The following is a 25275-nucleotide window of genomic DNA, read 5'->3' on the forward strand; positions in this document are numbered from 1 at the left end:
CCAGCTTGCTGGTCAGATCACTCCTGGCCAAAGTGAAACCTGTACTATATTTGCTTTCATTACGTATTTCGTCAGCAATATGTTTTCTAACAATCAAGAGGTTGAGAAATGGTACATATGTGTTTTTCTGGGAATAGATCTTGAGACCAAGATCATTGTGTGTTGGCCTCTGCATGCTAAGTTAGCATGTTCTTTGTTCCTTGGGGCTCTGCTTTGAATTCCCATGGGATCAGAGAGAGTTTACTTCTTTTATTTATTTATTTTGGCCACACCACACGGCATGTGGGATCTTAGTTCCCCAACCAGGGATCGAATCCATGCCCCCTGCAGTGGGGGCATGGAGTCTTAACCACTGGACCACTAGGGAAGTCCTGTGAGTTTACTTCTTTTAAAACGTATCTTGAATATAGGGTAGTTACCATTAAGCTATTTCTGGGTTTGGACGAAAATGGCTTCAGGCAGTGTGGTTCTCAGACCAGCAGCAGTGGCATGACTTCTGAGTTTGTTGGAAATGAGAAATGCACATTTATGGGCCTACCCTGAACCTCCTGAATCAGAATCTCTTTGGATGGAGCCCAGAAAACTTTTAGCACACTCTCCATGTGGGAGATGAGAGAAGCTAATGTCTGAGCTGTGGTACACTAAGGTTTGAGAACCACTGAACTAAAGCAGACCTTCTAGTCTACTCCTTAAGGTGGCTCCTTTTTTTTTCTCTTCTTTCTCTCCCTTTGAAACTCTTTTATCTTCTGCTGCAAGCATGCCTACTAGTATAAAGATACTCTGTCTGTCCTTGGACAAGATTAGTTCTTTAATCTTTTTTCAGATCATTCTAGGTAGCCTGTGGTAATTAATCTTGTAGCCAGGTTTGAACGGTTGGCACCCAGGGTTCAGCGTTCTCCAGCGGTTGAGGGACAATTTAGAATTCAATATTTTGAAGGTTTCTTGTCTATGGCTCCCCTCCCTGTTTATGTTGATCCACAAAAGAGTTCAATGTTCAATGTGGACATCTAAAGTTAAGGAGTTTTATAGGATAAAGCCTCAGGGCTCTGGAATCTAAAGACTTTCTAGTTCAGAAGCTCAGCTCTACCACTTGTTTATATAGCCTCGGGCAAGCTGCTCTCTGGACCTCAGTTAACTCATCCATAAAATAGTAAATACCTACTTCACAGAATGAGGAAGTTAAATAATGTGTGTAAAATGTTCAGGGCAGTACCTGGCATATAGTAAACCTCATTAAACATCGGCCATCATCTACTTTGCTTTTTCCTTTAATATTTTCCTTTGGATATCTTCCATTTCCTTTCCCCATGAGAAGAATAAAAGGATTTTTAAAAGTCAATTTTGAGGGATATACAAGGACAGGGGGTTGAGATCATGGACGGGCACGAAGAGAGAAAAAGGGTGGGGAGCAAAAAGAACGCTGCTAGTAGGCGGGACCAGCTGAGATGGCGATAAACCCTAGTGAGAGATGGGGGCTGTGAGGGAGGGGGGAGAGAGAGCGAGAGAGAGGTATGGCCTTCCAGGGAGCAGGAACAGCTTAAGCTGGCTGGACTGAGAAGAATGTCCCCATAAGGGAGCTATGCCTGAAATAAGGGGTGTAGCCGTAGCTGGACGGGAGAGTGAAGGAGGAGGAAAATCTTCGCCGAAACCGGTAGCAAAAAGGGGCGGGACGAGCGTTGAGTGCTTGTGCGGGGTGGGACCAGGACTGGGTGGAGGCGGGGCGGGAAAAGGAGGGGCGTGGCCAGGATCGGGAGGCGGAGTCCCGAGGAGAGGCGGCCGGGGAGGCTGCGGTGAGGGAGGTGGGCGGGGAGGCGGGATGGGCGGTGAAGAAGCTGGGACCCGCAGAGGAGGCGGGCTGAGACGTGATGGGGACAAGAAGGGGCCGGAAGGGGGCGGCCGCCGGTCCGGCCCCGCCCCCGCCCCGGGGCCGCCTCCCCGCGGGTTCTGTTGGCCGTGGCGGCAGCTGAAGCTGTGGCGGCGGTGGCCGCGGGGTGGGCGTAAGATGGCGACAGCGGTGGCGGGAGCCCTGGGCCTGCTGTGGGGCTGGCTGTGGAGCGAGCGCTTCTGGCTGCCCCAGAACGTGAGCTGGGCCGACCTCGAGGGGCCAGGCGACGGCTACGGCTACCCGCGGGCCCGGCACATCCTCTCGGTGTTCCCGCTGGCGGCGGGCGTGTTCTCCGTGAGGCTGCTCTTCGAGCGGTGAGAGCCCGCGGGCGAGCGGCGCGAAGGGCTGTGGGCGCGGGCTGGTGAAACCGGCCCGGGGGGAGAGGCGGAGGTCGAGGACCGGAAGACGAGCTGCAGGGAAAGCCCGGAAGCAGGAGGCTGGGAGAGCCCTGGGCCGCGCGCGGGATGCTCCGAGGGTGGCCTAGGTGGTCGTGGAGCCTAGGTAAAGACAGCGAGTTTGGGGCTTGGACATTGAAAGAGTGAGAGTCGAAGGGGACACTGGACCCATTCAATTTGAGAGCCCGGGGTGGGTGTCTCATGGGCCTCTCCCCAACCTCCAAGGATTCTGCAGACCAAGAAACTGCGAGCTGCGACCGAGAATCCGAGGCGGGAAACAAGAAAGGGCTGCCAGAACCAGAACTAGTTGGGGTCATGGAAACTGAAGGGTCGGCGCAAGAGCCAGACGTTCCAAGCCGAAGAAATGGGTTCATGGGAAGATAAGATTTGTGAGGGCACTTTAGTTCCAGATAGTTGAGGGGCACAGAATTAGTTAGGCCCTAAGCCTTGGTTCGTCACACCGCATGGACGCGCGCGCGCGTGCGCGCGTGTGTGTGTGTTTCAATAAAATTCTGTCAGAGCCCGTAGGAGAGTAGAAATCTGGTAGGGATAGGGTGTGGTGGAGCCTGAGGCTTCCACAGTATGGAAAGGTGTCAAATTAGTTGCCGAACAGGCCTTGGAGGCCTGAAATGGAAGGAGGAGTGGTCATGTTGAAAGGATGGAGAGCCTTAAGGCATGTGAGACAACAGCTGTATTGAGACAACAGCTGTATTGAGCTAGCTTCTAAGTGACCACGTGTTCTTCACAAAAAGTGTTTTCACTTTTCATTGAGTGAGCGGCTCCTGTCTGCTGTCTAAGATAAAGATATCCATTGAGGACTTGCTGTGGTGATTTTACAATGTGGACTTATAGCTGTGAGTGATTTTGATCGAGTCTACTCATACCCCGGGAAAGGTGACTTCTTTCTGCATAGGTCTCAGGTAACGAGGATGGCACTTTGACATCTTTTGTTCCTTTGGCCTATAGAGCAGGAATGCCCTTTCGAGGATGGGACTATATTGCAGATAGACTACTTTGTTACTGTCTGAAAATCTAATATTATCTGTTTTGGATTACTTCTTTGATTTGCCTACTATTTCTGACACAAAAATCTTTCAAAATATATATGTTTCCCACCATTCATCCATTATTTAACAGTGTTTATGTATTGTCGTCAAAGTGCTGTGCCAGAAGTTTAAGTATAGTCATTGTATTAAGTATTCTTGGGGTGGAGGCACAAACCGCTTGTCCCTCTTAGGAGTAACCTAGGTCCAGGTACTCTCCACCTTCGCATCTGTATATGAGAGCAAAAAAAAAATAGATAAAGACAGTATAATGACTGAAAAGGAAAATACACAATTCAGGAGAGAAAAAAAAGTTCATTGTCTTAGGAAAAGATTTTCTGCTTTTCATATAAATATATACTAATATGGAAATTTCCCCAAGTTAGTGGTAAGAGGAACTAGCTTGTTGCTTCTAAACACTCATTTTATATAAGCTTGCATATATCTTCATATTTCCCAGGAGTGCCTCCAGGTGACTGTGAAGATGGACATATCCCCTGGCACAGCCACTGGAAAGGATCCTTTTTACCTGTGGGAATTCTATCTGAATGTTTCTGTGGTGCTCCAGTGTCAGGGGAGAAGGGATGGATGGGAATACTGATGTGAAAGCATTCTAGCATGATATTCCTTGGCTAGTGAGGACATGTACCTTGTTCATGTCATGTTTGACCTTAGGAAAGTTTAAGCCTAGAAGCAGTCTTGCTACTTCGTTTCTCTTTAAGACCTACGACTTTAGTTAGCAATAGAAATTACAGCTGGATTACCAGTTCTTTTACTGTGCTGTACTTCCATAAAGGTAATAGAAGTCACTAATTTTAGAGTATAGAAAAAGATATCAGAAATATTGGTTCATTTATTCTCTTTCCTACATTTTCTCCTTTCTCAAATCCTAACTACTTAGTTTCTAAAAAGTGATTCATATAATAATCATGAACTCCAACCTCCATTTATATAAATAGTAAACTAAGGCTTAGAAACATTTTGCAGCTTTTCAGAGGCTGCACACTCACCTGGGGGAGGAGGTAGAACCAAGATCCAGAGTGTTTTCCCCAGCCCCATTCTCTTTCCACTGTATGGTGTGGCCACTTTTCATATTCCTTAAAACCCCCTTTTAAGATTTAACCTGCCGTTCCTACTATTCTAGGATTTGGAGAAGAAATCCATGTACATCTTATTCTTGGTTATTTAATATAATGTGTTTGACCTGAAATTTGCATTTTTTGCTTCAAATTGTTCTGCATATATTAATGTCTTACACTATACCCTTTGATAAATTATCTCTGTGTTGTTTTAAGAATATCCTAAAGAAAAAATACAGAGTTTACAGTTTATCCTTACTTTCTCTTTCTTATCAACCACACCAAGCATTTGTTTATTTTATTATTATTATTTTATAATTTTATTTATTTATGGCTGTGTTCGGTCTTCCTTGTTGCGTGCAGGCTTCCTCTAGTTGCGGCGAGCGGGGGCTACTCTTGGTTGGGGTGCACGGACTTCTCAATGCGGTGGCTTCTCGTTGCGGAGCACGGGCTCTAGGCGTGCGGGCTTCGGTAGTTGTGGCACGTGGGCTCAGTAGTTGTGGCTCGAGGGCTCTAGAGTGCAGGCTCAGTAGTTGCGGCACACGGGCTTAGTTGCTCCGTGGCATGTGGGAGCTTCCTGGGCCGGGGCTCAAACCCGTGTCCCCTGCATTGGCAGGCAGATTCTTAACCACTGTGCCACAAGGGAAGTCCCCATTTTATTCTTTAAGTTCCCACATTCCCTGGAGAGCTGTAGCCTCATCTGATAGGGACGATTTGAAAAGCCACCTGACCATATATTAATGTGTCTAGCTATTTCGCTAAAGAACTGCAGATAGGAGATTATTACCTACCCAAGAATAGAGGCTTTTCCTTTGTGGGCCTCTGCTAAGTGGTTGCATTATGGTGGCCTACACCTTGCAAAATACCTTTGATGTAGCATGTGGTCAGTAAATTCTGATTGAATGTTTGAGAAGGGTCCACCCTCGTCTACTCAGATGCCCAGAGGAGTAACTGGAATCTAGATCTTCAACATGAAATAGATGTTTGCCTTGACTGAGAGAGACAAAACTATAATTCCCTTGTTTCTGTTAAATTTCACCATACAATATTTGCATGTTGTGCACCTTTCTGCAGTTTCTTTTTCTTTTTCCCCACCCCCCATGCACACACTCATGCTACCCTATACCCTATCAAAAGAGAAATAAGAAACTCTTCCACCTGTTCTTTAAAACTTCTTTTAATATCACATTGATGATTGAGACCTGAGGGAATGAATAGTCCAAGCTAGGTGTGCCATGTCTTACTTAAATTGGATCTTAAAGATAAAATTGTTTGAAATTTAATATCTAGTCCCTGAGCACTTATTCCTTGGGATCAAGTGTAAGCTTGAGACTTAATATTGATATCATCAGAGCTACATAGGCTCATTTATTTTGAATATGGTATTGCAATAGGAGCTTTATGTTGCCAGGAGAAAATTGTTTTGTGAATTATACAGGAGATAGATTAGAGCTCTCCTTACTGCTCATTCATTATTCCAGTCCCCTCTTCTCTCCTGTTACTTCCAAGGCAACCTCACTGGCATGTCTAAGGAACTTTCTCAGTACCATTCTCTGGCACAGGGGACTAACAGACTCACTTACTGGCCTATCTTATAACTAGAAACAAGAGCAGTGACTCACTTTTTTGTGCACATTTCTTAACCACTCATTTCATCTTCCTTTTGTAAACCTTGCTAACTCTGCTGCTTGCTGCCTTTTTTTTTTTTTTTTTAATTTCCTGTTCTTCCCCACTTCTGCCAAGTGGAGGAAGAAGAACCTTTTTCCTCTTCCTGACAGACCTGCTGCCTTCCTTCTAGGTCCATGTCATGTCACAACATTGTGACCCAGTATTAGTAGGTCCTCCAGACTGGAGAGAGGTGTTGGGAGGAATGGACATAGCTGCTGGCTAGGTTGTAAGGGAGATTGCCCATTCCACTACAGCCCTAAAGGTATTCTGTTGGGCCTTATTGAATTGTAAATCACAGAATTAAGTCAGGTTTGCAGATCCAGCAGAGTGAGATTGAAAAAGATGGTCACATGGCTCTGCCCTTATCTAAGAACCCACCTCTTAATAAGCTCCAGATGATCAGAAGCCTTCTGTGTCCCTCTTCTCTCCTGGAAAAATTTCCCTAGACCTTTCTGTGCAGTGGGTGTTGATGCTCTGCAGACAGCCCTGAGTACTGTCGTGACTGAGGTCAGGTTCCTGGCTTACCCCTGGAGACAATATATTTGTCACAGAAAAGAAATGTCAGATATTTTTGCTTTAGCCCCTTCCTGATTCAGAAAACTAGGGTCTCCTAGCTGGGTAAAGAAGAAATTAATGGGGAGAAGAGGAGGCATCAAGTGAACTCTGTACCTTCCTTATAGAGTGGGGAGGGGGAGATGTACCTATTTTGGCTTCTTCACCAGAGGTAGTTTTAGGCAGATAAAGCTGCTTTCTAAAGAATTCACTGAGTTTTGGGCTGTTTGTGGTTGAATCCACTCCTACTTTATCTTTGGGGAAGTTAATTGAGGTGTTGCTGCAAAAGGAGTTAACCATAGTCACTTCTAACTAAAAAAAAAATCTGAAACTCGTTTTCCTAGATGCAAAGGCAGTCTTCCTAGATATGAAGAATTCTCTCTGAATTATCTAGTACTGTGGTTTCCAGTATAGGAGCCACTAGCTAGCACAGTAGCTACTAGCTTTTGGGGATTTCAACTGTGACTGGTCAGCACTGAGATGTGTTCTAAGTGTAAAATACACACCCGATTTTCAAGACTTAATGCAGGGGAAAAAAATGTAAACTATCTCAATTTTTAACATTGATTACATATTGACATGATAATATTTTGGATATATCGGGTTAAACAAAGTATATTATCAAAATTAATTTCACTTGTTTCTTTTTTACTTTTTTTAAAGTGCCTATCAGAAAATTTAAAATTATATATGTGGCTCACATTATTTCTATTGAGCAGTGCTGATGATAGTGATTCAAATAAGTATTAATAACCAAGAAGAGAATTTTAATGTAGATTCACATTTTTTTTTTAACTATTTATTTATTTTTGCTGTGTTGTGTCTTCCTTTCTGTGCGAGGGCTTTCTCTAGTTGTGGCAAGCGGGGGCCACTCTCCATCGCGGTGCGCGGGCCTCTCACTCTTGCGGCCTCTTTTGTTGTGGAGCACAGGCTCCAGATGCGCAGGCTCAGTAGTTGTGGCTCATGGGCCTAGCTGCTCCGTGGCATGTGGGATCCTCCCAGACCAGGGCTCGAACCCGTGTCCCCTGCATTAGCAGGCAGACTCTCAACCACTGCGCCACCAGGGAAGCCCGTAGATTCACATTTGATTTATTTTTTATTTATGTGTTTTTAAAATATTTATTTATTTATTTATTTTTGGCTGCATCAGTCTTAGTTGCGGCCTGCGGGATCTTTCATTGCGGTGCACGGGCTTCTCTCTAGTTGTAGTGTGTGGGTTTTCTCTCTCTCGTTGTGGTGCGTGGGCTCCAGAGCACATGGGCTCTGTAGTTTGTGGCATGCCAGCTCTCTAGTTGAAGCACGCAGGCTCAGTAGTTGTGGCGCGCTGGCTTAGTTGCCCCGTAGCATGTGGGATCTTAGTTCCCCGACCAGGATCAAACCCGCGTTCCCTGCATTGGAAGGCGGATTCTTTACCACTGGACCACCAGGGAAGTCCCTGATCTTGTTTTTAAGCATTAGTCCTGAATATATTGGACCAGGTTTTAAACAGTGGGGCTTTCTAAAAAATTATAGTAATAATGGGATTTTTAAAATGTAAATCATTTTCTGAATGATTTAAATGACTAGTTATAGTCTGTTTTGAGTAACTGTCGATTAACAGTGCCCTCTAGCCAAGTATTGCTCTGGAGTTTTTTTCTTCTGCATATATTTCCTCAGTCAAGTAGTTAATGATGTGTAAACAAATAAGTTTGTCAAGTAGTTCATTGTACATGAGGTGCTACACAGCCCTGATAAGGCAATGAGAATAATCAAACTATTGTATTCTTCTCAAAACTATGGAGTTTCTTAAAAAGGGTATATATCTTGTAGTCCTTAGTTCTGGGGTAGTGTCAGCATTTGTAAGAAGTCTCAATTATAGGCACAAAGGGTCTCAAACTAAATCAGATTGTTGTGGTTGTGTTTTAATACTTCTTGGGGAAATCTCCAGTTATAGACTGAAGTTAGTTAACTTGAATTTCTACTGATTCTCCGGAAATCATTGACCTCCTACATGTAGCTGGTAGGTTATCTGATGACCCAGGAGGACAGGTGGCCACATTTCCTTGAAACGCTTTACCTTTTAGTTGAGAATTAAGTTTTTACCCATTTGTTCATCTGTTCATTTTTCAACAATTATTTATTGGGAGCTTAGTATATGCCAGATATCAAACTAAGTGCCGAGGGTAAGAAAGTAAGTCATGGTGTCTACCTTCAGGAAGAGAGCAAGAAAACCAGTGGTTAAAATAGAGTGTAATGAATGTATGCACAAGGTTAAGTCATGGGAATTTGGAAGAGGTGGATTCCGTTCTTTTTAACAGTTATTAACTGAAATACAGACTTAATGTCCCACTAACAAACACTTGTTTCTTGAATTATGAAGGATGGTAAAAACTTAAGAAAGAGCTTTTTGTTAACCTTTTTCTCTAATCCACCTCTTATTCAACATGCATGCATTTGTGTTCCTACTTTAAGCAAATGCATTAAGTAGTATAATTACTCACCCATTTAAAAAATAAATATGTTTAATGAAAGAAATGTGTGTGGGTAGTTAGAGGAGTTCTTTAACAACGAGAATCTTAGGGACCTCCAGCTGTTCTCCAGCCATACTTGGAGAACTGCTGCTACTTGCTGCTCTATAGCAAGTAAAATATTCATTAGCTACTGTATAATAAAACTACAACTTAGTCTTAAATTAGTTTGTGTCTGTGAAGCATTTTAATATACTTATATACTCTAAGTAATTCTTATTATCTCACGACTTACTTCTCTCATAATAAGGTAAGGTGTAAGCAGAATGCTGATCCTTCTTTCTCATCACAGTACCAAGTAGGTTCATCAGATTGCACAGTTCTTAGTCATCTTAATTCTTTAAGGCCCTCTTATAGGTCTAAGTGAAGATAACTTTGATGGAAATGGGAGAAGGAGTGAAGGATAGTCTGGTATAAATCCACAGTGTATGCCTTGTCATGGCTTAGGATAGCATAAAGGTTCTCTTCTTTTTAGTTTGTTTCTGCTTTAAGAGCAAATTGGCCAATTAAAAAAAAAAAGTCCTTAAAAAAACCTGCAAAGATTACTTGCACACTGACCATGCAAGAAATGTTGGATTTGGTGGTATGAGTGTCCTTGAGAAGTGTAGTACCTCGTACACAACAAGCACATATGTGTACAACAAATGTGTATAACACATTTGCTTGTACATAGCAAATCCTGTCCTCTTAAGAATTTGCTCAGAAAAAATACACTGATGTGCATGCATATGTATAGGGAATATACAAAATAATATATGGTTGGGAATCAACAGCACGTAAATGAATAAATAGTATAACTTAGTAATTCTTAAATCTTTTGTTCTCAGCATTTTTCTTTTTTTTACTCTTAAAAATTATTGAGGATCCCAAGGAGTTTTTGTAGATGTAGGTTACATGTACCTCTCAATTTTTTCATATTTGAAATTGAAATCGAGACATTTAAGAAATATATTTATTATTTCATTAAAAATAACAAAAATAGGACTTCCTTGGTGGCGCAGTGGTTAAGAATCTGCCTGCCAATGCAGGAGACACGGGTTTGATCCCTGGTCCAGGAAGATCCCACATGCTGCGGAGCAACTAAGCCCGTGCGCCACAACTACTGAAGCCCACGTGCCTAGAGCCGGTGCTCCGCAACAAGAAAAGCCACCGCAATGAGAAGCCCGCGCACCGCAAGGAAGAGTAGCCGCCACGCACTGCAACTGGAGAAAGCCCGTGCGCAGCAACAAAGACCCAAGTAGCCAAAAATAAATTAAAAAAAAAAAAAGCCTATTACATGTTAACATAAATAACATATTTTTGAAAGATAATTTTCTAAACAAAAAAATATTTAGAGAAAAACATTGATTTTATATTTTTGCATATCTCTTTAATGTCTTAGTAGAAGATAGCTGGATTCTCCTCGCAGGCTTCTACATTCAATCCCTTCTGATATGTTGTTTTGGTTGAAGTATATAAATAAAAGCTGGCTTTACACAGATATGTTATTGGAAGGAGGAAGTATTTTATCTTTGATACTACACCAAAACACAATGAGTAGTTTCTTAAAGGTTGGTTAGAATCTGAAACCATATCAATGAGCTTTCCATTCATGTTAAAATCCACTGGTGTCTTACACTTTGAACGGACATCATGTATTGGTCACTTGAAAAATACTGGTTCACTAAGTTATACAGATATCCTAAATGTCAATACATTTCATTATACAGTATTAAAACATCATAGTAATCTCACTGTAACAATCTCATCAGAAAAACCTTGAAGTATTGGGACGTTGTCAAGCTTAAAGGCAGATATATGGTCTCTAAACTTCTAATTTTCACTTGAAAACTTGAATTTTATCAATGGCAAGATTGTTTGTTTTTTGAAGTGACAGGCTTATTTCATTCATTTTTAAGAAAATGTCTCTGAAATACCCAGTTCCTGAATAACCGTAGTTTGTCTGTCAGTCATTCTTTTGGGTAAAAATGGTGTTCTTTGTAAGACGTGATTTTAGTTCAGCATACAACTCAATCAGTCAAACAAGTGCATTTCTTTGAGACCACCGTATCCTTTGGTATGCAATAAAAGTGCTTTCTGTGTACTGCCCATTTTATCACAGAATACTTTTTAAAAATGTACTCAAGGGTTGGCATTTAATAAAATTAATCATTTGTATTGCTTCATCAAGGACATTCTTTAGTGAAACTGGCTTTGTTGTTGTTGTTAAGTAAGAGGCTATAGCAAGAAAGAATACAATAACTACTACTGCAGTTTGGTGCCGCTGCCCTGATTTGTGCTCAGCTTCCATAAGTTTACCCACCATTGCTTTTTTTGCATCATCATTGTAAATATCAACACCATAACAAAGGCAAATGTCTTAATATCATTACGAAAATAGTTTTGGCTTTATGAGCCCCCAGAGAGTATCTCAGGGATGCTGTGGGGTCTGTGGACCATACAGACCCTCTGCCGTTATTGAATGAGATCACCCAGGGTTGAGAGTGTAGAGTAAGGTAAGAATCTGCATAGAACCGTGAGGAAACACTGTGTTTTAGGGAAAGGCAGAGGAAAAAGAAACCCAAAAGAAGATAAGAGGTATGACAGCCATAGAGTATTTGATAATATCAGTAGTTAGCATTTAATAAGTACATACTTTATCCCAGGCACTGTTCTAAGTAATAAACATTGAATCTTCACAGTAACTTTATGAAGTAAGTAGATACTGTGGTTATCCTCATTTTACAGATGAGAAAACTGAAGCAAGGAGAAAGTTAAGTAACTTGTCCAAGGTGACCCAACTAGCAGTGCACACCACGAAGTCTAGTTCTACTGCCAGAAAGATAGAGGGAGAAAACTAGGAAGAGTGTGACAGAAAGGAAGCTAACAGGAAAGAGCATTTCAAGGGGGAGAACATGCTCAATAATGTCAAATGGCACTAAGTGGTCAGGTAAGATGCAGGCCTGAAGAGCATCCATTTGATTTCACAAGAAGATCATTGACGACTTTGGCAAAGAGCAGCTTCAGTGAAGTATAGGGACAGAAGCCAGATGAGAGAGAGAGGAAGGTTGAGGAATGAGTGGGAGTTAGAAGAGAAGTCATGAGAAGAGAACTTTTTCAAGAACTTTAGTTGTGAGGTGGGTGAGAGCCAGAGGGTGTGAGGGACAGGAAGCGCTGTTTTAAGGTGGGAAAACTTGAGCATGTTCAACGTCTGATGAGAAGAAACAAGTAGAGAATGAAGCCAAAGGTAATAGAAAAAAATAGGAATAAATAGAATGAAATTTCTAATCAGGAAGAGAATGGATATAAAGCACAGGGATATTAGTTTTAGATAAAGTGGTTCTGATGCAGGAAGTGAAGGCATTCCCTTCTCAGCGGAGATTCTTGAGAGTCTTAGCTATTTCCACTTCTTTCTTCCTCCTCTTTATATCTTTCGCTGCTATAACTCATTACTATCTTTTAGAGTCTCCATTTTATTGGAATTTCTTTGGTGAAGGTTACCACCGGTCTTCAAATTGCCAAATCCATTGGATACTGAAATCCCTGTCTTACCTAATCTCTACCTCATTTGATACAACTCCACCTCTGACATTCCTGTCCCCTAAATTCACCTTTTATGTTGGTGTTTCCCAGTATTCTGACCTTGGTTCTCTTTTTAGTTTAGATTCCTTTCTTATGTAGTCACATCCACCCTCACAATTTTAGCTACCACCTATATTCTCATCCTCTCACTCTCTTTTTTCCTCTTTTTTCTTTCTCATATCTTTGTGTCTGTGCCTGTGTGTATGTATCTTAAGCCCTTTTTCCAAGCTTATTTGCCTACTAGACTGTTGCATTTCAATGTTACATGGATACTTCAAATTCAGCATACACACAACTCATCTTTCACTCCCAAATTTGCTTTTCTTATCTTATTCTCTACTTGGTTGAGGCTCCATAATCAACTTAGTTTCCCAATCCGGAAACATAGAAGGCACCCTTGATTTTTCCTTTTTTTTTTTTGCCTCCTACATCTATCCAGTCACCAAGTTCTATCGGTTTCTCACCATCAATTGAATCTAACCTTGCCTTTCCATTTCTATAGCCTTAGTTCAGTGCTTTATTACTTATAGCATGGATTTTTTTTACAATAGCCTAAAGCCTTTCAGTGACTCTCCATTAACTACAGGATAAAGTTCAAGCTTAGCATAACATGCAAGGTACCTGTGACCTGGCCCCTGACTACTTGTATAGTTTTTCCCCCTGTCATTATCACCACCTCCATTCCCGATTTGTACATTGCATACTTCTCTAAGCGCTTTCTTATCTCTTTGATTTAGTACATGCTGTTCCCTCTGCCTGAGTGTCCTTTTTTTTTTTTAACTTTTAAAAACGTATTTATTTTTTAACGTCTTTATTGGAGTATAACAGCTTTACAGTGTTGTGTTAGTTTCTGCCGTATAACAAAGTGAATCAGCTATATACATACGTATATCCCTATATCCCCTCCCTCTTGCGTCTCCTTCCCACCCTCCTTATCCCACCACTCTAGGTGGTCGCAAAGCACCGAGCTGATCTCCCTGTACTATGCAGCTACTTCCCACTAGCTATCTGTTTTACATTTGGTAGTGTATATATGTCAGTGCTACTCTCTCACTTCGTCCCAACTCAAGCGTCCCCTTGCCCGTGTCCTCAAGTCCATTCCCTATGTCCATGTCTTTATTCCTGTCCTGCCCATAGGTTCATCAGAACCATTATTATTATTATTATTTTACATTCCATATATATATGTTAGCATACGGTATTTGTTTTTCTCTTTCTGACTTACTTCATTCTGTATGACAGACTCTAGGTCCATCCACCTCACTACAAATAACTCAGTTTCGTCTCTTTTTATGGCTGAGTAATATTCCATTGTATATATATGCCCCATCTTCTTTGTCCATTCATCTGTCGATGGACACTTAGGTTGCTTCCATGTCCTGGCTATTGTAAATAGCAGTGAACATTGTGGTACATGACTCTTTTTGAATTATGGTTTTCTCAGGGTGTATGACCCATTGCTGGGTCATATGGTAGTTCTACTTTTAGTAGTTTAAGGAACCTCCACACTGTTCTCCATAGTGGCCACATAGTGGCTGTATCAATTTACATTCCCACCAACAGTGCAAGAGGGTTCCCTTTTCTCCGCACCCTCTCCAGCACTTATTGTTTGTAGACTTTTTTTTTTTTTTTTTTTTTTTTTTGCGGTATGCGGTCCTCTCACTGCTGTGGCCTCTGCCGTTGCAGAGCACAGGCTCTGGACGCGCAGGCTCAGCGGCCATGGCTCACGGGCCTAGCCGCTCCGTGGCATGTGGGATCCTCCCGGACTGGGGCACGAACCCATGTCCCCTGCATCGGCAGGCGGACTCCCAACCACTGTGGCGCCAGGGAAGCCCTGTTTGTAGATTTTTTGATGATGGCCATTCTGACTGGTGTGAGGTGATACCTCACTGTAGTTTTTTTTTTTTTTTTTTTGCGGTACGCGGGCCTCTCACTGTTGTGGCCTCTCTCGTTGCAGAGCACAGGCTCTGGACGCGCAGGCTCAGCGGCCATGGCTCACGGGCCCAGCCGCTCTGCGGCATGTGGGATCTTCCCGGACCGGGGCACAATCCCATGTCCCTTGAATCGGCAAGCGGACTCTCAACCACTGCACCACAAGGGAAGCCCCCCTCACTGTAGTTTTGGTTTGCATTTCTCTAATGATTAGTGATGTTGAGCATCTTTTCATGTGCTTGTTGCCAATCTGTATATCTTCTTTGGAGAAATGTCTACTTAGGTCTTCTGTCCATTTTTGGATTGGGTTGTTTGTTCTTTAGAGAAATATCTATTTAGGTCTTCTGCCCGTTTTTGGATTGGGTTGTTTGTTTTTTTGATATTGAGCTGCATGAGCTGCTTGTATATTTTGGAAATTAATCCTTTGTCAGTTGCTTCATTTGCAAATATTTTCTCCCATCCTGAGAGTTGTCTTTTCGTCTTTTTTATGGTTTTCTTTGCTGTGCAAAAGCTTTTAAGTTTCATTAGGTCCCATTTGTTTATTTTTGTTTTTATTTCCATTACTCTAGGAGGTGGGTCAGAAAGGACCTTGCTGTGATTTATGTCATAGAGTGTTCTGCCTATGTTTTCCTCTAAGAGTTTGATAGTATCTGACCTTACATTTAGGTCATTAATCCATTTTGAGTTTATTTTTGTATACGGTGTTAGGGAGTGTTCTAATTTCGTTCTTTTACATGTAGCTGTCTAGTTTTCCCAGAACCACTTATTGAAGAGGCTGGCTTTTCTCCATTGTATTCTCTTGCCTCCTTTATCAAAGATAAGGTGACCATATGTGCATGGGTTCATCTCTGGGCTTTCTATCCTGTTCAGTTGATTCATATTTCTGTTTTTGTGCCAGTACCATACTGTCTTGATTACTGTAGCTTTGTAGTGTAGTCTGAAGTCAGGGAGCCTGATTCCTCCAGCTCTGTTTTCCTTCCTCAAGATTGCTTTGGCTATTTGGAGTCTTTTGTGTTTCCATACAAATTGTGAATTTTTTTGTTCTAGTTCTCTGAAAAATGCCATTGGTATTTTGATAGGGATTGCACTGAATCTGTAGATTGCTTTGGGTAGCATAGGCATTTTCACAATGTTGATTCTTCCAATCCAAGAACATGGTATATCTCTCCACCTGTTTGTATCATCTTTAATTTCTTTCATCAGTGTCTTATAGTTTTCTGCATATGGGTCTTTTGTCTCCTAGGTAGGTTTATTCTCGGTATTTTATTCTTTTTGTTGCAGTGGTAAATGGGAGTGTTTCTTTAATTTGTCTTTCAGATTTTTCATCATTAGTGTATAGGAATGCCAGAGATTTCTGTGCATTAATTTTATATCCTGCTACTCTACCAAATTCATTGATTAGCTCTAGTAGTTTTCTGGTAGCATCTTTAGGATTCTCTATGTAGAGTATCATGTCATCTGCAAACAGTGACAGTTTTACTTCTTTTCCAATTTGGATTCCTTTTATTTCCTTTTCTTCTCTGATTGCTGTGGCTAAAACTTCCAAAACTATGTTGAATAATAGTGGTGAGAGTGGGCAACCTTGTCTTGTTCCTGATCTTAGAGGAAATGGTTTCAGTTTTTCACCATTGAGAGCAGTGTTGGCTGTGGGTTTGTCAATATATGGCCTTCATTATGTTGAGGTAGGTTCCCTCTATGCCCACTTTCTGGAGAGTTTTTATCATAAGTGGGTGTTGAATTTTGTCAAAAGCTTTCTCTGCATCTATTGAGATGATCATATGGTTTTTATCCTTCAATTTGTTAATATGGTGTATCACATTGATTGATTTGCATATATTGAAGAATCCTTGGCATTCCTGGGATAAAGCCCACTTGATCATGGTGTATGATCCTTTTAATGTGCTGTTGGATTCTGTTTGCTAGTATTTTGTTGAGGATTTTTGCATCTATGTTCATCAGTGATATTGGCCTGTAGTATTCTTTTTTTGTGACATCTTTGTCTGGTTTTGGTGTCAGGGTGATGGTGGCCTCATAGAATGAGTTAGGGAGCGTTCCTCCCTCTGCTCTATTTTGGAAGAGTTTGAGAAGGATAGGTGTTAGCTCTTCTCTAAATGTTTGATAGAATTTACCTGTGAATCCATCTGGTCCTGGGCTTTCACTTGTTGGAAGATTTTTAATCACAGTCTCAATTTCAGTGCTTGTGATTGGTCTGTTTATATTTTCTATTTCTTCCTGGTTCAGTCTTGGAAGGCTGTGCTTTTCTAAGAATTTGTCCATTTCTTCCAGGTTGTCCATTTTATTGGCATATATTTGCTTGTAGTAATCTCTCCTGATCCTTTGTATTTCTGCGCTGTCAGTTGTTACTTCTTTTTCATTTCTAATTCTGTTGATTCGAGTGTTCTCCCTTTTTTACTTGATGAGTCTGGCTAATGGTTTATCAATTTTGTTTATCTTCTCAAAGAACCAGCTTTTAGTTTTACTGATCTTTGCTATTGTTTCCTTCATTTCTTTTTCATTTATTTCTGATCTGATCTTTATGATTTCTTTCCTTCTGTTACTTTGTGTTTTTTAGTTCTTTCTCTAATTGATTTAGGTGTGAGGTTAGGTTGTTTATTTGAGGTTTTTCTTGTTTCTTGAGGTAGGATTGTATTGCTATAAACTTCCCTCTTAGAACTGCTTTTGCTGCATCCCATAGGTTTTGGATTGTTGTGCTTTCATTGTCATTTGTGTCTCGGTATTTTTAGATTTCCTCTTTGATTTCTTCAGTGACCTTTTGGTTATTTCGTAGCGTATTGTTTAGCCTTCGTGTGTTTGTATTTTTTACAGTTTTTTTCCTGTAATTGTTATATAGTCTCATAGCACTGTGGTCGGAAAAGATACTTGATACGATTTCAATTTTCTTGAGTTTACCAAGGCTTGATTTGTGACCCAGGGTGTAGTCTATCCTGGACGGTGTTCCATCAGCACTTGAGAAGAAAGTGTATTCTGTTGTTTTTGGATGGAATGTCCTATAAATATCAATTAAGTCCATCTTACTTAATGTGTCATTTAAAGCTTGTGCTTCCTTATTTATTTTCATTTTGGATGATCTGTCCATTGGTGAAAGTGGGGTGTTAAAGTCCCCTACTATGGTTGTGTTACTGTCGATTTCCCCTTTTATGGCTGTTTGCATTTGCCTTATGCATTGAGGTGCTCCTAGGTTGGGTGCATAAATATTTACAATTGTTATATCTTCTTCTTGGATTGATCCCTTGATCATTATGTAGTGTCCTTCCTTGTCTCTTGTAACATTCTTTATTTTAAAGTCTATTTTGTGTGATATGAGAATTGCTACTCCAGCTTTCTTTTGATTTCCATGTGCATGGAATATCTTTTTCCATCCCCTCACTTTCAGTCTGTATGTGTCCCTAGGTCTGAAGTGGGTCTCTTGTAGACACCATATATATGGGTCTTGTTTTTGTATCCATTAAGTCAGTCTGTGTCTTGGTTGGAGCATTTAATCCATTTACATTTAAGGTAATTATTGATATGTATGTTCCTATTACATTTTCTTAATTGTTTTGGGTTTGTTTTTGTAGGTCTTTTCCTCCTCTTGTGTTTACTGCCTAGAGAAGTTTCTTTAGCATTTGTTGTAAAGCTGCTTTGGTGGTGCTGAATTCTCTTAACTTTTGCTTATCTGTAAAGGTTTAAATTTCTCCATCGAATCTGAATGGGATCCTTGCTGGGTAGAGTAATCCTGGTTGTAGGTTTTTCCCTTTCATCACTTTAAATATGTCCTGCCACTCCATTCTGGCTTGCAGAGTTTCTGCTGAAAGACCAGCTGTTAACCTTATGGGGATTCCCTTGTATGTTATTTGTTGCTTTTCCCTTGCTGCTTTTAATATTTTTTCTTTGTATTTAATTTTTGATCGTTTGATTAATATGTTTCTCTGCATGTTTCTCTTTGGATTTAACCTGTATGGTATTCTCTGTGCTTCCTGGACTTGGTTGACTATTTCCTTTCCATGTTAGGGAAGTTTTTGACTATAATCTCTTAAAATATTTTCTCTGATCCTTTCTTTTTCTCTTCTTCTTCTGGGACCCCTATAATTCGAATGTTGTTGTGTGTAGTGTTATCCCAGAGGTCTCTGAGACCGTCCTCAATTCTTTTCATTCTTTTTTCTTTATTCTGCTCCCTGGCAGTTATTTCCACCATTTTATCTTCCAGCTCACTTATCCGTTCTTCTGCCTCAGTTATTCGGTTATTGATTCCTTCTAGAGTATTTTTAATTTCATTTATTGTGTTGTTCACCGTTGTTTGTTAGCTCTTTAATTCTTCTAGATCCTTGTTGAATGTTTCTTATATTTTCTCCATTCTGTTTCCCAGATTTTGGATCATCTTTACTATCATTACTCTGAATTCTTTTTCAGGTAGGTTGCCCATTTCATCTTCATTTATTTGGTCTTGTAGGTTTTTACCTTGCTCCTTCGTCTGTAACATTTTTTTTGTCGTTTCTTTTTTTTTTTGATGGTGGTGCTGTATTTCTGTCTTACTGGTTGTTTGGCCTGAGACGTCCAGTACTGGAATTTGCAGGCAGTTGGATAGAGATGGGTCTTGGTGCTGAGTTGAGGACCTCTGGGAGGCCTCACTCCATCTGATATTCCCTGGGGTCTGAGGTTCTCTGTTAGTCCAGCAGTTTGGACTTGGAGCTTCCACCACAGGAGCTCGGGCCTGACCTCCGGCCTGGGAACCAAGATCCCGCAAGCTTTGTGGCACGGTTAAAAAAAAAAAAAAGGAAGAAAGAAGGAAAGAAAGGAAAAAAGGAGCAGCACAATATGAAAGAGAAAAAACAAAATAGAATTAGAAAGATAAAAATTATATTAGGAAAAATAAAACTATAATTGAAACAACTGCAACAAGGTAAAATAAAACCACAACAGAAAAAAGAAAAAAAAAAAGGCGGGTGGGGGGACAAGCCAAAAGGAGAGAACAATAACAAAGTATAAAGAATAAAATAAACTTAGAAAAATAAAAGATTTATTAGGAAAAATAAAAATATGAAAGAATCAACAGCAGTGAATCAACAATGTAAACCAGAGCCCCAATCTAAAAGAGAAAAAAAGCCTTGGCCATGGGGGCGGAGTTTAGGCTGGGGTGGCACTTAGGCAGGGGCGGTGTTTATGGTGGGGTGGGGCCTAGGCGGGTGGGGGGTGATGTTTGAGCATGGGGTGGGGCCTAGGTGGGTGATGTTTAAGCATGGGGCGTGGCCTCTGCTTAGGACCTGTGGGGAAGAGGAGAGGCAGCATGTCCAAAGTAGGGCCTCAGAAGTGAGGAGTTCCGTAGTTTGGAAGGTAGGGCGCTGAGTGAGGGTGTGTGGGTGGGGTTTAGGCCCAGCTCGTTGGAGGGGGTCTCCAAGTGTAGAGTCAGGGCCTTGGGTGGGGGTGTAGGGGCGGGGCTTGGGCTCTGCACAGCAGGAGGGAGGCTCCGAGGGCAGAGGATTAGGCCCAGGAGCCCAGCAGACTTCCTGGTGCCTAAGTGGACAGGGTGAGCAATGGCTCCGTTCCTTCGTGCCCCTCCCCCACCGTCTCCCCCAGGGTCTCCCCCCTCGCCACTGGACCCCTAACCGTGGGTGGGTCCCGCTGGGTGTAGGAACTCCTCCCCTCCCCCAGCCACCCCTTGGGGTGCTGGTCCTGGAGGTCTGGACTTTACTTTTGCTCCCCCTTCCCTCCCTCTCACTCCCTCAGGACCCGCTGGGCTGGAGGGAGCCTAGGTGGGCAGAGGATCGGGCCCGGGATCTCAGGAGGTGGGCAGGGGAAACCTAGCCACACTCCCTTTTGATCCTCTGCCCTCCCAATGGTCCCCCAATTTCCCCGTTTTCCCCTCCCCCAGCCACCCTTCAGGGGTGCCAGTCCCGTCCGGCCTCTACTTCTCCTCCCCCTTCACTCCCCCCACACACTACCGGGTCACTGGGGGTTCCTCCCGGCCCTTTAGGTGCCTGTGGCCCCCCTCTGGTGCCTAGTAGGTGCCCTAGTTGTGAAGAGACGGGAATTCCGCATCCTCCTGGTTTGCCATCTTGACTCCGCCCCCGAGTGTCCTTTTTACTTTCTCCTTCTCTTTCAACTCTTAGAATTTACTTACATTTTTTGTTTGTTTGTTTGTTTGCGGTACTCGGGCCTCTCACTGTTGCGGCCACTCCGGTTGCGGAGGACGCGCAGGCTCACTGGCCATGGCTCACGGGCCCAGCCGCTCCGCGGCATGTGGGATCTTCCCAGACCGGGGCACGAACCCATGTCCCCTGCATCGGCAGGCGGACTCTCAACCACTGCGCCACCAGGGAAACCCACTTACATTTTTTAATGTGATTGGTTTATTAAGAATTAAGTTGTAGGGAATTCCCTGGCAGTCCAGTGGTTACGACTCTGCGCTTTCAGTGACGAGGGATCGGATTCAGTCCCTGGTTGGGGAACTAAGATCCTGCAAGCCGAGTGGCGTGGCCAAAAAAAAAAATTCAATTGTAAAGGGAATGGACTTTCTGAATGTTTTCTATGGGATTCTGCATTTGCTTCTAAATATCTCAGCTATCTTCTCTCCATGTTTGTGTGTGTGTGTGTGTGTGTGTGTGTCTCTCTCTATGTGGAGGGTGGTGGAGGGAGTATTCAGGTTCAAAATATTTAGTTACTCAATACTCTTCACCTAATGATATACCATCTTCATCAGTCTGGATAAGACCTTTCTCTTTTTATTGTATTTTCCCCTTCTTCATCTTGTTTTCTATTTCAGTTTCTTTGATGGTTATTTTTCTTTTTTATATATCAATTTTGACATTTTTATGTTTTTCCAGAAATTGATCTAAGCCAGTGCTTCCCAACCCAATCATGTTGCTGCACACATAGAAAATAATATGTGTATGCACGGTGGGGTATATGAGGCCAAAGGCTACAGACAAGAGTGTCTGGCTACCACCCACCCCGTGGACCACCCTGAGAGCTAAGAGCAGTATCTCAACATAAATATAGCCCATCTGTGTTACTTTCCATGACACACTAGTTGAGAAGCTCGGTCTAGACTTTTGAATATATTTGTGTATAATTCACATCCATCAATGATGTTACAGTGGGTCACAAAGATAGAATTGTTGATATAGCTCTTGTCTCTGGTATGAAAAAGCAAAGCAGTGAGTAATTTCATCTTAATTAACCCAGGCTTAGGTCAGCTGCTGCCATGTATCTGGAGGACAGGAAAGGGGCAGAATGAAATGGTCTCTCTAGAGTAGGACAGATACAGTACAATCAGGTTGGGTCACTAGACTTACGTTCCTGGGGTGGCAAGTGGAAAGGAGTAGTTTACTGTTACAGACCACTAGATGCCTACTTATTCAGGTATGCAGGCAAAGGGTAGTCTGGTCTTACAAATTATTTTAAAACTTGGGTAACATTGATACTGGAGAGGACAGAAAATCACAAGATAAATTTGACAATGTCGTCCAGCACAGCAGTTTTCAAACTATGATGTCAGGAAATTTTACACTATTAAAAGTTATCGAGGACCCCAGAGAGTCTTTGCTTATATGGATAATATCTACCAATATGTACTGTTTTAGAAATTAACATAGAAAAATTTTTTAATTGTATTTATTAATTCACTTATAAATAACAATACATTGATTGTATTGGTAATATAACTAACGTTTTATGAAAAATTACTTTTCCAAAACAAAAAAAGATGTGAGGATAGCATTATTTTACATTTTTGTGAGCCTCTTTAATATCTGGTAGCTGTAGTGTCATATCAGTTCTGCATTCGATCTGTTGCTATATGTCATGTAAGCTGTGGAAAATTCCACTGTACACTCATGAGAGAATGAGAGAGAAAAGAATTATTATGAAACTATAGAATTATAAGAATAATTTTGACCTTGCAGAGCTCCTGAAAAGGGTCTCAGAGGTCTCCAGGCATGCTTTGAGGAGAGCTGATTTAACAGAAAGGATGAATGCTAATGCTAGGCTCTTTGGAGTTTGGCCAACCTATTTTATAAGTTATACTAAATGTCAGGTGAATGATGTAGAATGAACATATGACTAGGTGTGAACTTTCTCAAAGTTCTGATTTGAATTTTTTTTTTTTTGGTTGTGCCGCATGGCATGTGGGATCTTAGTTCCCCAACCAGGGATCCAACCTGCGCCCCCTGCAGTGGAAGCATGGAGTCTTAACCACTGGGCTGCCAGGGAAGTCCCCTGATATGAATTTTTTTATCACAGAAAAAATTCTTTAAACTTCCCTGGTGGTCAAGTGGGTAGGAATCTGCACTCCCAATGCAGGGGGCCTGGGTTCGATCCCGGTCAGTGAACTAGATCCCACAGGAATGCGGCAACTACGAGTTCGCATGCCGCAAATAAGAAGCCCATGTGCTGCAACTAAACATGCCACAATGAAGATCCTTCATGCTGCAGCTAAGACCTGGTGCAGCCAAATAAATGATTAAATAAATAAATACTTAAAAAAAATTCTTTTCCAATCGTAAGTCCTTATATTTGGTTTTGTGCTTCATGCTGTAGCACAAAATCAGTGCCCAATAAATATTTGTCAAATAAACAGATTTTCTTAGAGTCTTACAGCTGTCACTGACTTGATGCCAGTAGCTTTATGTCTTTCATTGAACTCTGAACTAATGAGGGCAGGATGTGAGCTTATGACAACTCTAGGATATTAAGTCTGCTTCAAGGTCTAGATAATAAAGCAATCTTGGCTTCACCCAAGTGATCAGGGTACAAACCCGTCCCTGTTGTGTGAAAGAGGGCTTCTTGCTCTTCTCACTTTGCTGGAGGTACCGTCAGGGAGTACCCACACTGAACTATCTGTTCCTAGTGAAAATAATAATAGCTGCCTTTTAATGCATGTTTACAAAGTGTCAGGTACTGGGTTAGGCATGCATTATGTCATCTCATCTTTAAAATAAACCTGTGAAGCAGATACTATTATCCTCATTCTGTAGGTGAGTAGCTTTCAGGAAGTCTCTTATCTGGTAAAATCTGTATAACCCCAGGGCCTTTAATCACCTGACTGCATTGAGGAAGAGGCCTGGATCAGGGAGTAAGAGTAGGAATTGGAAAGGCAGTTTTTTGTTCTTGGATCTACCTCTTCACTCAATTAATGTAGGTGGGAGGAGACAGGGAGAGAGGATTCAGTGCTTTTATCTCTGATACAGGCACCAACTCAACAGCAAAGAATGGCTACCTTTTTTTTTTCTTTTTTTTCTGGCTGTGCACGGCATGTGGGACCGTAGTTCCCGGACCAGGGGTCGAACCTGCGCCCGCTGCAGTGGAAGCACGGCGTCCTAACCACTGGACTACCAGGGAAGTCCCAAGAATGGCTGCCTTAATTATTCTTCTGGATGCTGATCAATGCTGGGTCCAAACTGAGCTCCAACAGAACAAGGGTGGAATTCACTAGACCTGTTCCTTGTCAATTGCTGAGCAACTACTGAGTACAGAACCTTGATAAACACAAAAACAGTATTCTCTGTGTTCACAAGGAGTTTAAACATGAGTGGGGCTTTAAAATATTTGTACACAGAATTATATACCAGGAAGTGTAAAGTATCTGTTAGCACTGGCATTTGAATAAAACTTTTATACCACCGGTGCAAAAGAGAGAAAAGAATGGGTTGCGGATGTGGCTTACTTTATCTGAATCAATGTTTCCCCATGGCTCAGGAACTTTGGTGATAAAGGTAAAAGAAGTTTTCATAGAGGAAGACAATAAACAAAGTTTCTTGTTTTCAGTCCCTCCCTTAGAGATAAATTCTGGATTTGAATGCAGATCAAGAAAATAGGTCAAGAGCATTCCATCTTACACCTCCCAGTTATAATTTCATCATGAGACTCCCTAAGATGCTAAGAGAGCTAAAACTGGTTTTGACTTATTCTGAAAGTGACTACATAAAGCTTTTCCTAGAGCTGAGGCTCATAAAAATCTATGGTTGTGTAGAACAGAGAGATCTTTCTTGCAGAACCAAGGAATAATTCCTCAATTTTCAAAGATGTAAAAGTTATAAGTTAGTTATAATCAATGATATCACTATGGAATCTTAGAAAGAGAAAAAAATCTTTTATTTTTAAAATTTATTTATTTAATTTATTTATTTTTTTTGGCTGCGTTGGGTCTTCGTTGCTGCGTGTGGGCTTTCTCTAGTTGTGGCGAGCGGGGACTATTCTTTATTGCGGTGTGCAGGCTTCTCATTGTGGTGGCTTCTCTTGTTGCAGAGCATGGGCTCTAGGTGCGTGGGCTTCAGTAGTTGTGGCGCGTGGGCTCAGTAGTTGTGGCTCACGGGCTTTAGAGCTCAGGCTCAGTAGTTGTGGCGCATGGGCTTAGTTGCTCCGCAGCATGTGGGATCTCCCCAGACCAGGGATCAAACCCATGTCCCCTGCGTTGGCAGGCGGATTCTTAACCACTGCGGCGGCAGGGAAGCCCAAGAAAAAAATCTTACGCATCATCTCATATAACCCCTTCTTTTAGATGACAAAACCAAAACCCAAGAATTAAGTGACTTGACCAAGTTTATGTGACTTATTAGTGGTAGATCTGGGACTAGAATTGAGTACTAATAGGTAATTTCCTTCTTACCACTCTTCGTAGTTTCCCATTTTCTTTCTTTAGAACTTCTGAAAGTTCAA

The 25275-nt window shown here is 41.8% G+C and overlaps 1 protein-coding gene across 1 annotated transcript in view; it reads left to right on the forward strand.

Annotated features, from left to right (window-relative positions):
- Window positions 1-1967: 1967 nt before the first annotated feature.
- CERS5 (ceramide synthase 5) overlaps window positions 1968-25275 on the forward strand; it is a 34975-nt gene continuing 11667 nt past the window's right edge. Inside the window, exon 1 of the mRNA XM_065887310.1 lies at window positions 1968-2199. Within this exon, the coding sequence (XP_065743382.1) occupies window positions 2003-2199 (197 nt within the window). The 5' untranslated portion in view covers window positions 1968-2002. The remainder of the gene's footprint in view (window positions 2200-25275) is intronic.

Source organism: Phocoena phocoena, chromosome 11, assembly GCF_963924675.1.
Source record: "Phocoena phocoena chromosome 11, mPhoPho1.1, whole genome shotgun sequence".
NCBI classification, from domain to species: Eukaryota; Metazoa; Chordata; class Mammalia; order Artiodactyla; family Phocoenidae; genus Phocoena; species Phocoena phocoena.